A 14,862-nucleotide genomic window follows, 5' to 3' on the forward strand; every position below is an offset into this window, starting at 1 on the left:
GCTTTGCTCATATCCATTTTGTCTGCTGAAAATACTCTAAGTTCCCTAACTGAAATTATACCCTTCATTCAAGGCCCAGTTCAAACGCTGACCTTGAGCAATGTTTTCTCAGTCATTGAAGTCGGAATTGAAGCGGGCTCCATCTGGTATTCACATAACGCTTAAGCACATGCTGCCTCGTATTACAGTTATTCTGTCTTACAACCCTGAATGCAGGGGCCATGTGTCAGAGTCATATCCTTCCAGGGCTGGAATATTCCTTATAAGTTATACAGTAGAACTTCCCCCTCAGTGCTTGAATTCCCTACGAAAAACTCTGACGCAGGAGTTATCTATCTCTAGCAGTGGGGCATCACCAAGTCTTGAGGAGGCAATCCCATTCATCTTTGGGTCCTTGGTAACACCTGGGAATGCTTCATGGATGGTGAGTGCTCACTATATACTTTTTCCTGAAGAAATGATCTATACATTAAATGTACATATAATGCAAAAAACTGAAACCTAGGTATTCCATGTTATTGTTAAAGTCTTTCAGAGCCAGTTTCCTCTGCTGTAAAATAGAAATAATTATATTTTCTTCACATCATTGTCATTAAAACTAATGAAATAACCTATGTAAAACTCCTAATACACTGTGTGCAATAAATGACATTTTAATACTAATTATTATATCAGTTTAATACCTTTCTCAATAATCCTTAACTTTACCCATTTGTTGCTTAATTTAATCTGGCTTTTCCCCAGATTTGGGTATGTTTTTTTCTGTGGCAAAACAATCCAATCCTCCAAATAGTTTCTGGAAACTTCTAGTGATCCCAGAAAGGAGGAGAGATAAACATGATTGCATTAAATTCCTTAAAACAGTTTAACTTAACATTTCTAAAGAAAGACATTGCAGAATTTTCCAGAGAAAAACGGTGACTATCTTTAAACAAGCAACATGAAAGACTGGGAAAGAGAGAAAATAATTTTTGGACAAAGAAGGATACAGGACTTCCAGAGTGGATCAAGGGCTGATGTTGATGCCAGAAGGTGGAAAATGAAATGCTAAAAAGGGTATTCTTTCTCTTTCTCTCTCTTTCCCTCCCTCTCTTCTTCCCTGCCTCCTCCCCACCCCTCCCTTTCTCTTTTTCGTCCTTCTTTTCTTCTTTCTTTTTCTTCTTTTTGATGAAACAGTATATTACTGGAGAGGAAGAAAAGGTAATTTGAGGGGTTGGTGTTGAGGGGAACGTTCTGCTAATTAAGTTTTAGATGAAAGACTGAAGATGACAGAAAGGGAACAGGACCAACAGTGCTGAATGGAATGGGATCCATGAAGAACTGACAAGAGATGGATGTGAGCAAGAGGGCATAATGTAATGAGAAAGACAGGCTTAGGGTTGTTGCTCAATAGGTACTTGTTGAGTGAAAGCATGAAAGACTAAATAAGTCAGTAAGTGGGGGAAAAGGTCCTGAATTCTAGGATCCAATGCTGAAAAGAAATCTCCTCTACTGGAGTCCTGAGTATAAGGTAACCAAGGTCAGCAAAGGTGACACAGCTAACGAAAATTTCTGTTCAGGGCCTTGCTCATGGGTATCTTGATTCATCACTATGTCCTTGAATTTGCCCTGGACTCTCTGTAGCCCCAGCAAAAGTCCTTCTAGGGCACACACAAAGCCTCAGAATTTCATAAGCATTACAGTACTGCAGCGTTTCTTTAACCGTATCTTTTAACTCTCCTAGGAACAGAGTCTTCTTTATGTCACAAGGTTTTTCTCTCAACCACCAATATGAGACTATCTGTTGCCATCTTCTGACATAAATAAGATGCCACTTTGCCAGCCGTGCAGTTTGGCAGTGTGTGCTTGGGTCTGTGGTGCTTGTCGGCAACCTGCATGCCCCGTGACGGCCTTCCCCTAGCAGGAAGCTGCCACCGGCCTCATTCCCTGCTTCTCAGTATTTTCTCTTTGAGGACACAACTCAGCTCTGTATACTCAACAAAGGCCTCTGGCCCAAAACAGGACTTTTCTGACCTAAGATGCCCTTACTCTTGGCTCATTCCCTCCTAATCAATATTTCTTTTTCCTGTAAATCCTAGATTTATATTATTCAAAACTTTGCACTGAATGGTTCCTTTGCAACAATCACAAACGTGGGATTAGACACAGAGCCACTTTTCAAAAAGAGGTTATTAGAATTACAAAACAAAGACTCTGGGGAATTCTAAGTAGAGGCACTTAGGGGCAGTGGGAATACACAGCCCTGGTGCCCAAGTGCTGCCTCCCTGACCTGCTTAGCCATTTACAGGCTCTGTGGCATGAGCAAGTCGCACTCTCCTTAGGGCCATGGGGTCCTTAACTGTAAAATGAGGCAGTAAATATATCTGTGGTGGAAAATAATGTGTAAGTCACAGTGCTATGATAAACAGCACATGAAATAATGTGCTGGAAGATACTGTAAACATGGTGGCACAATACCAGTGTTGGTTATTAGTGCTACAGCTGTGACCGGGGGCAAGCCTTTGACTGGCATCCTGAGCCTCCTACTCAAGTTTGAGCTTCTGTCTTGTTTTGCTTTTTTGCCAAATATAAACGGATTCCCTGGTCTCTGAACTGCCTGTATCATGCCTCTCAGGGCCCATGTCTCAAATAACCAACTACTGGGTACCAGATTCTGTGTTGCAATGCCCTGCTCTGACCTTGCGGGGATGGGTCACTACTCTACTCTGTGAATGGGCTTCCTACATTTGAGCCCCGATGCTGGACCCCAGTTTTGACAGAGGGTAACCAGATCTAGGGATATTCATGCCTTCCAACTATAATATCATTCCTCACACCACTCATGGGTGAAACAAAATGATAACAAAATCTTAAAAGGAGGTGTGAGGGTATTCCCATGTGATAACTGCCCTATTTCTCCTTCATTTTCCAATTAAGCTTGAAAGAGTGGTCTGGACTTATAACTCTACTTCCTGACCTCCCATTTCATTTATGACTTTCCCTTTAATTTTTTTTTTTGAATTGGAACCTTTTTTGTTGTTGTTGTTGTTTCAGTGTATTAATATACTTATTTCCTGTTTCTCTTCCTCTTCATTTTTTTTTAAAATTAGTCATCAATTTTATACACATCAGTGTATACATGTCAATCCCAATCGCCCAATTCAGCACACCCCCACCCCCACCCCCACCCCCCCACGGCTTTCCCCCCTTGGTGTCCATACGTTTGTTCTCTACATCTGTGTCTCAATTTCTGCGCTGCAAACTGGTTCATCTGTACTATTTTTCTAGGTTCCACAAATATGCATTAATATACGATATTAGTTTTTCTCTTTCTGACTCACTCTGTATGACAGTCTCTAGATCCATCCACGTCTCAACAAATGACCCAATTTCGTTCCGTTTTATGGCTGAGTAATATTCCATTGTATATATGCACCACAACTTCTTTATCCATTCGTCTGTCGATGGGCATTTAGGTTGCTTCCATGACCTGGCTATTGTAAACAGTGCTGCAGTGAACATTGGGGTGCATGTGTCTTTTTGAATTATGGTTTTCTCTGGGTATATGCCCAGTAGTGGGATTGCTGGATCATATGGTAATTCTATTTTTAGTTTTTTAAGGAACCTCCATACTGTTCTCCATAGTGGCTGTATCAATTTACATTCTCACCAACAGTGCAAGAGGGTTCCCTTTTCTCCACACCCTCTCCAGCATTTGTTGTTTGTAGATTTTCTGATGACGCCCATTCTAACTGGTGTGAGGTGATACCTCATTGTAGTTTTGATTTGCATTTCTCTAATAATTAGTGATGTTGAGCAGCTTTTCATGTGCTTCTTGGCCATCTGTGTGTCTTCTTTGGAGAAATGTCTATTTAGGTCTTCTGCCCGTTTTTGGATTGGGTTTTTGGTTTTTTAATATTGAGCTGCATGAACTGTTTATATATTTTGGAGATTAATCCTTTGTCCGTTGATTCATTTGCAAATATTTTCTCCCATTCTGAAGGTTGTCTTTTAGTCTTGTTTATGGTTTCCTTTGCTGTGCAAAAGCTTTGAAGTTTCATTAGGTCCCATTTATTTATTTTTGTTTTTATTTCCATTACTCTAGGAGGTGGATCAGAAAAGATCTTGCTGTGATTTATGTCAAAGAGTGTTCTTCCTATGTTTTCCTCTAAGGGTTTTATAGTGTCCGGTCTTAGATTTAGGTCTCTAATCCATTTTGAGTTTACTTTTGTGTATGGTGTTAGGGAGTGTTCTAATTTCATTCTTTTACATGTAGCTGTCCAGTTTTCCCAGCACCACTTATCGAAGAGACTGTATTTTCTCCATTGTACATCCTTGCCTCCTTTGTCATAGATTAGTTGACCATAGGTGCATGGGTTTATCTCTGGGCTTTCTATCTTGTTCCATTGATCTTTCTGTTCCATTGATCTTTCATTGATGTTTCTGTTTCTGTGCCAGTACCATATTGTCTTGATTACTGTAGCTTTGTAGTATAGTCTGAAGTCAGGGAGTCTGATTCCTCCAGCTCCGTTTTTTTCCCTCAAGACTGCTTTGGCTATTCGGGGTCTTTTGTGTCTCCATACAAATTTTAAGATGATTTGTTCTAGTTCCATAAAAAATGCCATTGGTAATTTGATAGGGATTGCATTGAATCTGTAGATTGCTTTGGGTAGTATAGTCATTTTCACAATATTGATTCTTCCAATCCAAGAAAATGGTATATCTCTCCATCTGTTGGTATCATCTTTAATTTCTTTCATCAGTGTCTTACAGTTTTCTGCATACAGGTCTTTTGTCTCCCTAGGTTGGTTTATTCATAGGTATTTTATTCTTTTTGTTGCAATGTAAATGGGAGTGTTTCCTTAATTCCTCTTTCATATTTTTCATCATTAGTGTATAGGAATGCAAGAGATTTCTGTGCATTAATTTTGTATCCTGTAACTTTACCAAATTCATTGATTAGCTCTAGTAGTTTTCTGGTGGCATCTTTAGGATTCTCTATGTATAGTATCATGTCATCTGCAAACAGTGACAGTTTTACTTCTTCTTTTCCGATTTGTATTCCTTTTATTTCTTTTTCTTTTCTGATTGCCGTGGCTAGGACTTCCAAAACTATGTTGAATAATAGCGGTGAGAGTGGACATCCTTGTCTTGCTCCTGATCTTAGAGGAAATGCTTTCAGTTTTTCACCATTGAGAGTGATGTTTGCTGTGGGTTTGTCGTATATGGCCTTTATTATGTTGAGGTAGGTTCCCTCTATGCCCACTTTCTGGAGAGTTTTTATCATAAATGCGTGTTGAATTTTGTCAAAAGCTTGTTCTGCATCTATTGAGATGATCATATGGTTTTTATTCTTCAATTTGTTAATATGGTGTATCACATTGATTGATTTGCGTATATTGAAGAATCCTTGCATCCCTGGGATAAATCCCATTTGATCACGGTATATGATCCTTTTAATGTGTTGTTGGATTCTGTTTGCTAGTATTTTGTTGAGGATTTTTGCATCTATATTCATCAGTGATGTTGGTCTGTAATTTTCTTTTTTTGTAGTGTCTTTGTCTGGTTTTGGTATCAGGGTGATGGTGGCCTCACAGAATGAGTTTGGGAGTGTTCCTTCCTCTGCAATTTTTTGGAAGAGTTTGAGAAGGATGGGTGTTAGCTCTTCTCTAAATGTTTGATAGAATTCACCTGTGAAGCCATCTGGTCCTGGACTTTTGTTTGTTGGAAGATTTTTAATCACAGTTTCAATTTCATTACTTGTGATTGGTCTGTTCATATTTTCTATTTCTTCCTGGTTCAGTCTTGGAAGGTTATACCTTTCTAAAAATTTGTCCATTTCTTCCAGGTTGTCCATTTTATTGTCATAGAGTTGCTTGTAGTAGTCTCTTAGGATGCTTTGTATTTCTGCAATGTCTGTTGTAACTTCTCCTTTCTCATTTCTAATTTTATTGATTTGAGTCCTCTCCCTCTTTTTCATGATGAGTCTGGCTAATGGTTTATCAATTTTGTTTATCTTCTCAGAGAATCAGCTTTTAGTTTTATTGACCTTTGCTATTGTTTTCTTTGTTTTTATTACATTTATTTCTGCTCTGATCTTTATGATTTCTTTCCTTCTGCTAGCTTTGGGGGTTTTTTTTTTTTTGTTCTTCTTTCTGTAGTTCCTTTAGGTGTAAGGTTAGATTGTTATTTGAGATTTTTCTTGTTTCTTGAGGTAGGCTGGTATAGCTATAAACTTCCCTCTTAGAACTGCTTTTGCTGCATCCCATAGCTTTTGGATCATCGTGTTTTCATTGTCATTTGTCTCTAGGTGTTTTTTGATTTCCTCTTTGATTTCTTCAGTGATCTCTTGGTTATTTAGTAACATATTGTTTAGCCTCCAAGTTTTTGTGTTTTTTACGTATTTTTCCCTGTAATTCATTTCTAATCTCATAGCGTTGTGGTCAGAAAAGATGCTTGATATGATTTCAATTTTCTTAAATTTACTGAGGCTTGATTTGTGATCCAAGATGTGATCTATCCTGGAGAATGTTCTGTGCGCACTTGAGAAGAAAGTGTAATCTGCTGTTTCTGGATGGAATGTCCTATAAATATCAATTAAATCTATCTGGTCTATTGTGTCATTTAAAGCTTGTGTTTAATAATAAATATTATAAATAAAATAAATAAATTTTCATTTTGGATGATCTGTTCATTGGTGTAAGTGAGGTGTTAAAGTTCCCCACTATTATTGTGTTATTGTCTATTTCCTCTTTTATAGCTGTTAGCAGTTGCTTTATGTATTGAGGTGCTCCTATGTTGGGTGCATATATATTTATAATTGTTATATCTTCTTCTTGGATTGCTCTCTTAATCATTATGTAGTGTCCTTCCTTGTCTCTTGTAATATTCTTTATTTTAAAGTCTATTTTATCTGATATGAGTATGGCTACTCCAGCTTCCTTTTGATTTCCATTTGCATGGAATATCTTTTTCCATCCCCTCACTTTCAGTCTGTATGTGTCTCTAGGTCTGAAGTGGGTCTCTTGTAGACAGCATATAGGTGGGTCTTGTTTTTGTATCCACTCAGCAAGCCTGAGTCTTTTGTTGGAGCATTTAATGCATTCACGTTTAAGGTAATTATTGATATGTATGTTCCTATGACCATTTTCTTAATTGTTTTGGGTTTGTTTTTGTAGGTCCTTTTCTTCTCTTGTGTCTCCCACTTAGAGAAGTTTCTTTAGCATTTGTTGTAGAGCTGGTTTGGTGGTGCTGAATTCTCTTAGCTTTTGCTTGTCTGTAAAGCTTTTGATTTCTCCATCGAATCTGAATGAGATCCTTGCTGGGTAATCTTGGTTGTAGGTTCTTCCCTTTCATCAATTTAAGTATATCATGCCACTCCCTTCTGGCTTGTAGAGTTTCTGCTGAGAAATCAGCTGTTAACTGTATGGGAGTTCCTTTGTATGTTATTTGTCGTTTTTCCCTTGCTGCTTTCAAAAATTTTTGTTTTAATTTTTGCCAATTTGATTACTATGTGTCTCAGTGTGTTTCTCCTTGGGTTTATCATGTATGGGACTCGCTGCACTTCCTGGATGTGGGTGGCCATTTCCTTTCCCATGTTAAGGAAGTTTCTGATTATAATCTCTTCAAATATTTTCTCTGGTCCTTTCTCTCTCTCTTCTCCTTCTGAGACGCCTATAATGAGAATGCTGTTGGGTTTAATATTGTCCCAGAGGTCTCTTAGGCTGTCTTCATTTCTTTTCATTCTTTTTTCTTAATTCTGTTCCGCAGCAGTGAATTCCACCATTCTGTCTTCCAGGTCACTTATCTGTTCTTCTGCCTCAGTTATTCTGCTATTGAGTCCTTCTAGTGTAGTTTTCATTTCAGTTATTGTATTGTTCATCTCTGTTTGTTTGTTCTTTAATTCTGTTGGGTCTTTGTTAAACATTTCTTGCATCTTCTCGATCTTTGCCTCCATTCTTTTTCCGAGGTCCTGGATCATCTTCACTATCATTATTCTGAATTCTTTTTCTGGAATGTTGCCTATCTCCACTTCACTTAGTTGTTTTTCTGGGGTTTTATCTTGTTCCTTCATCTGGTACGTAGCCCTCTGCCTTTTCATCTTGTCTATCTTTCTGTGAATGTGGTTTTTGTTCCACAGGCTGCAGGATTATAGTTCTTCTCACTTCTGCTGTCTGCCCTCTGGTGGATGAGGCTATCTAAGAGGCTTGTGTAAGTTTCCTGATGGGAGGGACTGGTGGTGGGTAGAGCTGACTGTTGCTCTGGTAGGCAGAGCTCAGTAAAACTTTAATCTGCTTGACTGCTGATGGGTGGGGCTGGGTTCCCTCCCTGTTGGTTGTTCGGCCTGAGGCAACCCAACACTGGAGACCACCCGGGCTCCTTGTTGGGGCCAATGGTGGACTCTGGGAGAGCTCACACCAAGGAGCACTTCCCAGAACTTCTGCTGCCAGCGTCCTTTTCCTCACGGTGAGCTACAGCCACCCCCTGCCTCTGTAGGAGACCCTCCAACACTAGCAGGTAGGTCTGGTTCAGTCTCCCCTTGGGTCACTGCTCCTTCCCCCGGGTCCCGACATGCACACTACTTTGTGTGTGCCCTCCAAGAGTGGAGTCTCTGTTTCCCCCAGTCCTGTCAAAGTCCTGCAATCAAATCCCGCTAGCCTTCGAAGTCTGATTCTCTAGGAATTCCTCCTCCCGTTGCTGGACCCCCAGGTTGGGAAGCCTGACGTGGGGCTCAGAACCTTCACTCCAGTGGGTGGACTTCTGTGGTATAAGTGTTCTCCCATCTGTGAGTCACCCACCCAGCAGTTATGGGATTTGATTTTACTGTGATTGCGCCCCCTCCTACCGTCTCACTGTGGCTTCTCCTTTGTCTTTGGATGTGGGGTATCTTTTTATGGTGAGTTCCAGTGTCTTCCTGTCGATGACTGTCCATTAGCTAGTTGTGATTCCGGTGCTCTCACAAGAGGGAGTGAGAGCACGTCCTTCTACTCTGCCATCTTGGTTCAGGGCTTCCCTTTAATTTTTATCTGAGGCATACACACAGTATTAAAAAAGCAAAATAAGGGAGAAAGACTTACATTGAAAAGTAATACCCCTCATTCTTTCTTACCCACTTCTCAAGCAACCACTCTAACTGCTTCCCTTTTTAGACCTTCTGGTGGTTACCTCCTTGACATGAATTAGTATCTTTACATTGCTGTTTATTGATGCAACAATTTAAAACATCATTTATTAAGTCTCTGTTAGGCAAGAGGAGGATTTGGCTGACTTATACCATACCTTACTCATGTCAATTTTAGGTAGTTATTTTAGTTATTCTATTTTTCCTTATGAATCAACTTTGAAGTATAATTTATATATAAGAAAATGGAACCATTTTAAGTATCTGGTTAAATGAGTATTGACAAATGATTCACCCATGTAACCATCATCACAGTCAAGATGTAGAACACTTCCATCACTCCAAAAGTTTCCACATGCCCATTTATAGGCAGCCTTACCCTAATTCCCAGGCCCAGACAACAACTGATCAGCTTTCTGTGACTATAGATTAATTCTGTCCGTTTTAGAATTTTACATAAATGTAATAATACAATATATACTCTTAATGTACCTGGTTTCTTTCACTCATTATAAAATTTCTAAGATTCATCCATGTAGTTGGGTTCATCAGTCATTCATTTCTTTTTATTAATAAGTAGTTTTCCATTTTATGGATATAGCATAATTTGTTTATCCATTCAAGTGCTGATAAACATCTGGATTGTCTCCAGATTTTGGTTATTATTAATAAAGCTACTATGAAAATTCCTGTACAAGTCTTCTGTGTACATATTTTTTCCTTCTCTTGGGTAGGTATCTAGGAATAGAATGCTATTCTATTCAGAATAGCAATCAGAGGGTAGTGTTAAGTTTTTAAGAAAGTCTTGTCTTCCTCTAGGTCTAACTCACAAATAGGATAGTTGCCAGTAAGTTGTGGGTATGTAATAAAAATTGCTATGTCATGTTTTAGGATGAGCAGGAGGGGTGCCTGCCTCTGCCCTTTGGGCCGGGGTGGAAGGAAGCTATGAATGCTAGAGTGGAGGACAATTTTTCTATGAGGTAGAAGCACATGTGTCATAGCAGTGAAATTCTTCACATCTCCTCAGCCTCTTTCCAGGTGTCCTCTGGTTTTTCCCTGGGAGTAAAAGGCAGAAAGTAGTACTTCCTGTGTGGGGATGAAGGAAGGAGGAAAGAGGCCATGGAGAGCCCACTGGTACCATCACTGGACTGGGAGACATGCAGTTAATCCCCTTCCTCATTCCTATGCTCCGTATTACTGTCCGACTGAGTCTGGAGCCTCTGGGCTTCCCTGTTCCTTTGGCAACACTCACTGATAGATTCTGGGCTGCTGCTTCCTCTCTCAGATTATCCATCTTCTAGGAATTTGTTGAACTTGCATTTGCTGATGGTCATTTTTCTATTCTCTTCACTTTTGCTGGGTTTGTTATTTTATTGAAGACTTGGTAGAGAGGAGAAAAATGATTATCTTTGGTCTGTGGTCCTCACCCAGAAATCAATGGATTTGATTCAGTGCAGACGTCTAGTACTAAATCTTACCACTGAACCGTCCCTGGCCAAGCTCATCAATGACCCACTGTTTAATCCAATGCATATCTTTATGTCTTCTCCTACTTACTCTCTCTGTAACATCTCGATAACCTCCCTCCTTCCTGAATGTTCTTTTGATCTCCACCACACTACTCTCACCTGGTTTCCTCCTGCCTTTCTGGCCACTTCTTTCAGCCTCATTGCCACACCTCCTGTTCTCTACCCATAAATATCAGTGGTTCCTTAAGATGCCATTAGATCTTGGCCTTTATTTACGCTACACATTCTCCCTAGATCTTGTGACCCAATGTGCTCTTCTAAATGCTACTCTTGCAGTGTCTAAACAGTCCCTCTCCTGACAAGCCTTCCCTTACCCTGCAAGGCTGAGGTAGGTGCCCTGACTAATGTCCCCACAGCACCCAAGAGACTATTCTAGAAATTCCCACACTGCACCATATTGTCTGCTCATGAGTCTGTTTCCTCCTCCAAACTTAAGCTCCCTGAGAGCCTGAGAATGTGCTTTTCATCCCCAGGAATTCACCTGGTGCATAGTGGGTGATCAATAAATATTTGCCCTGTTGAATTGAGATCATGGATATTTAAAAATGCTTTGTGTTTTATGCGTGTTATTACTAGTAATAACAGTGAAATTTGTACTTTGAAGAAAAAAATCTGCCAAGTAAAGATAAACCTCAAGTGAATCAGAGAAAATCAAATCCTTAATTTGTGTAATATAAATTAATGATGCTGTGCAGAAATTAATGATGCACATCTTCATGTGAGAATTATATCCTCTTCATTCCTTTGCACCTCTTTAGAGCCAAAACCAATATAAATTTCTCCCATCAAAAAGTCTGAAACCCATGTTATAGCAGCATTATTCACAATAGCCAAAAGGGGGAAGCAACTCAAGTGTCCACTGATGGATGAATGGGTAAACAAAATGTGGTCTGTACATACAATGGAACATTATACAGCCTTCAAAAGGAAGGATATTCTGACACATGCTATAACAGGGATGAACCTTGAATACATTATGCTAAGTGAAATAATTCAGTCACAAAAGGGCAAATACTGTACAATTTAATTTATGTGAGCTATCCTAGAGTAGTCAAATACATAGAAACAGAAATTAAAATGGTGGTTGCCAGGGCTGGTAGAGATGGGGAATGAGGAGTTTTTTTGCAAGATGCAAACCATTATGGAGATGGAATGATAATGATAGTTGTACAACAATGTGAGTGTCCTTAATGCCACTGAATTCTACACTTGAAAAGGGTTAAGAAGGTAAATTTTATATTATGTATATTTTGCTACAATTAAGAATAAAATAAAAAGTCTCATATGTAAAAATGCTATATTTTGTCAGAATATTTTCCAAACAAAATTCTGACCTATGTTTAAAATGAAAATAAATTAATCAAATTATGGAGAGAATAAGGAGAGGTATCTCAAATACAAGAAACACTATGAAGGATAAAAAAATAGAACTGCAGAGTAATATTAATAATAATAGTTTCCATTTATTGGAGCTTATTTGATGCCAGGCACTGTGCTAAATGCTTTAGATGGATTAATTCATTCAAAACGACAAGAGACAGAGAGAGATTAGAGACGTTAAGTCACTTGCTGACAGTCTCACAGCTAAAAAGTGGCAGAAATAGATCAATCCCAGGAACTCTGGTTTAAAGCCCATGCCATGACCTACTACCTGCCTGGACACTCTGGGATCAGAGGGCTGGTGAGAAGGACACATTAAAACTTTCCCTAAGCTTCAAACTTAAGAGACTAATGAAAACAAAATTAATGACCTATGGAGTACCCTCTTTGTGCCTAGCACACAAGGAATGAAAGCGAGTCAAATCAGCTGACTATCAAGGGAGACAGACCTCTATATAAATAACAAGGCGGTACAAGCCTGAGCTGCCTAAGAGGTAGGAACAGAGGAGAGGACTTGTAATCGAGTACCTCACCCAAACCTACACAATTCCTGGCTGAACAAATACTGACTGAAGGAAATAAAATTAGTCTATAAAAATGTATTCTATCTCTGAATGCATTTGAAAACAAAAAGGCAAAAGGATCAACCTTGCTTTCTTCCCCTCAAAGAGAAGAAATTTAACAGATTATGGCAATCATTGATGTTCAAATCACAATAAAGAGGAAACTGACTTTTTGTTCAGATGATACTTTAAATAATGATGTTATAGGTATCACATGTTAACATGTTCCCATATTGAAGATTTTAGGAGGCATATGATGATTACATGAAATGTAAACTGCCACAGAAAATTCACACTGCAACTTGAATAGCTTCATTGTTCTCGAGAGAGATTGAGAGATTATGAGAACACAGACACTGGAGTGATCTACCCCAGATTCAAGCAGTTTTCCTTGTACCTTCCTGCTGTTCTGCATTTCTTTCAGACTTAACATCTGTCCCCACATCATCCCAAGGAAACACCTGATAATGTGTTAATGCCAAGAACTGGAGGGACATGTCTCACCTCCAGAGGTTTAAAATAATTGCTACTTGCTATGCTTACTTCAAAAATCAAATTGAAATCTTCTATACTAAGATACCAAGTTACTATTTTTCACTGCACTCTGAAGAATTCTATGTGAATATATACTATACCTTGCTCCAATATCAAGCCAGCTGCCATAATCTTTGATCAAGAAGAAAAAATGCTGTAAAATAAAACAAAATATGGCTCCATTAAAAACAAAGGTTATATAGATTCAGTCTAAAAGCAATTTTGTTTTAGGATTATGTCTTTCAGATTTCTGACCCCTCAGAACCACTATCTGACTAGAATCAATAAGAATTCGCCCTTTATTGAAATTTTTGCTTGGACTAAAATGAGCAATAGCTTAAAAGCCAGAAACAGCATTACCATTCAATCACATAAACACAAAAGTGACATCTTGAATAACTAGAAAGAAAACCCAGCCAACTTTCATAAAAGACACTAAGTATCGATAATACCAAAGACTGCAGTGAAAGGAAGCCGTATCATCTATTCATCAGCAAACACTTACTGATCGTCTACTATGTGCCAATCACTGTGTTAGGTCCTGGAGATAAACTCTCTTTCAGGAGATTTATAATCTAGTGACTGATTCAGTCAATTTATCAGGCGTGTGTGTGTGTGTGTGTGTGTGTGTGTGTGTGTGTGTGTGATGAGTGTTATCATTGGAAATACAGGCAAGTACAGGAGCACAAAGGAAGGGGTACACACCCCAGCTGGGGTAATAAGGGAAGGCAGTCCCAATAAAAAGTCTAAAAATCTAAGTGACAAGTAAGAGTCAGAGGAAAGAGGAGGTTGGAGAGATCGGGGGAGAAGTTTGTTTCTGACAGAGGGAGTAACGTTTATAAACATCAAGAGTCCAGGTAGAGCTTGGCATGTCCAAGGTGAGGCTGGGGTAGAGGAAACAAGGAGAGAGAGGAGAGATACAACACCAGTCAGGTAAACAGAACTTAGACCACACATGGCTCTCTAAGTTAAACTCAGCAGTCTGATTCTTCATATAAAATTAATCAGAGAATTTAAATTCTCTTCTGTTAACATGTCTTTGCCTATTTGCCACTTTGTGAGCAAAACTGAAAGCTAATTTGTTCTAACATTATGTGTGGTCAATTTCAGAAATATATCCAGTTCAATACAACATAAAAATGTTCTCATCTGAATCAAGTGACTAGGAATCTGATTTGGGAAGTTACCCTAACAGTCGTCTCAGCCCTTTCAGCATAAGATGTTGTGTAGTGAAGAATTAACCCTACCTAAAGAGAGGTCTGGCCTTTACCTTCAGCTACTAGGAGGCAATTTACTCGGCCCTGCCTGATAGGAGTGTTTTGCCTGGGGGAACTCAACCACTGGACAGTCTAATAATGTGATTTATGTTCAGGGGTTTGGGCCGTGTGTTATCAGTTCTACCTCTAGAAGGACTGGAGATTAAAGGTTAGCCATGGGAACAATATATGATCGAGCTCCAATAAAAAGCCTGGACATCGAGGCTCTGGTGAGCCTGGCTGGCAGTACTCCATGTGCACTGTCACGCATCACTGCCGGCAGAGCACGGCTGTCCCAGCTTCACGGGGAGAGTATGGCCAGAGCTCCACATCTGGACCCCTTCTGGACTCTGCCCTCTGCATTTCTTCCCTTGGCTGATTTTAATCTGTCTCCTTTCCCTGTAATAAGCCGCACTGGTGGAAACAACAGTCTTCAGTGAATTCTGTGAGTCCATCTAGTGAATTATCAAACCTTAGGGTAGTTTGGGGAACCCTCCTGA

General features: G+C 39.3%; 1 protein-coding gene across 1 annotated transcript in view; it reads right to left on the minus strand.

The window, feature by feature from the left end:
* Window positions 1–14,862, minus strand: part of PIGN (phosphatidylinositol glycan anchor biosynthesis class N) — a 109,104-nt gene that overhangs the window by 11,685 nt on the left and 82,557 nt on the right. The window contains exon 29 of the mRNA XM_059893640.1: window positions 13,208–13,260. Coding sequence (XP_059749623.1) covers window positions 13,208–13,260 — 53 coding nt within the window. The remainder of the gene's footprint in view (window positions 1–13,207; window positions 13,261–14,862) is intronic.

The sequence above is a fragment of the Balaenoptera ricei genome, chromosome 14 (assembly GCF_028023285.1).
Source record: "Balaenoptera ricei isolate mBalRic1 chromosome 14, mBalRic1.hap2, whole genome shotgun sequence".
Lineage (NCBI taxonomy): Eukaryota > Metazoa > Chordata > Mammalia > Artiodactyla > Balaenopteridae > Balaenoptera > Balaenoptera ricei.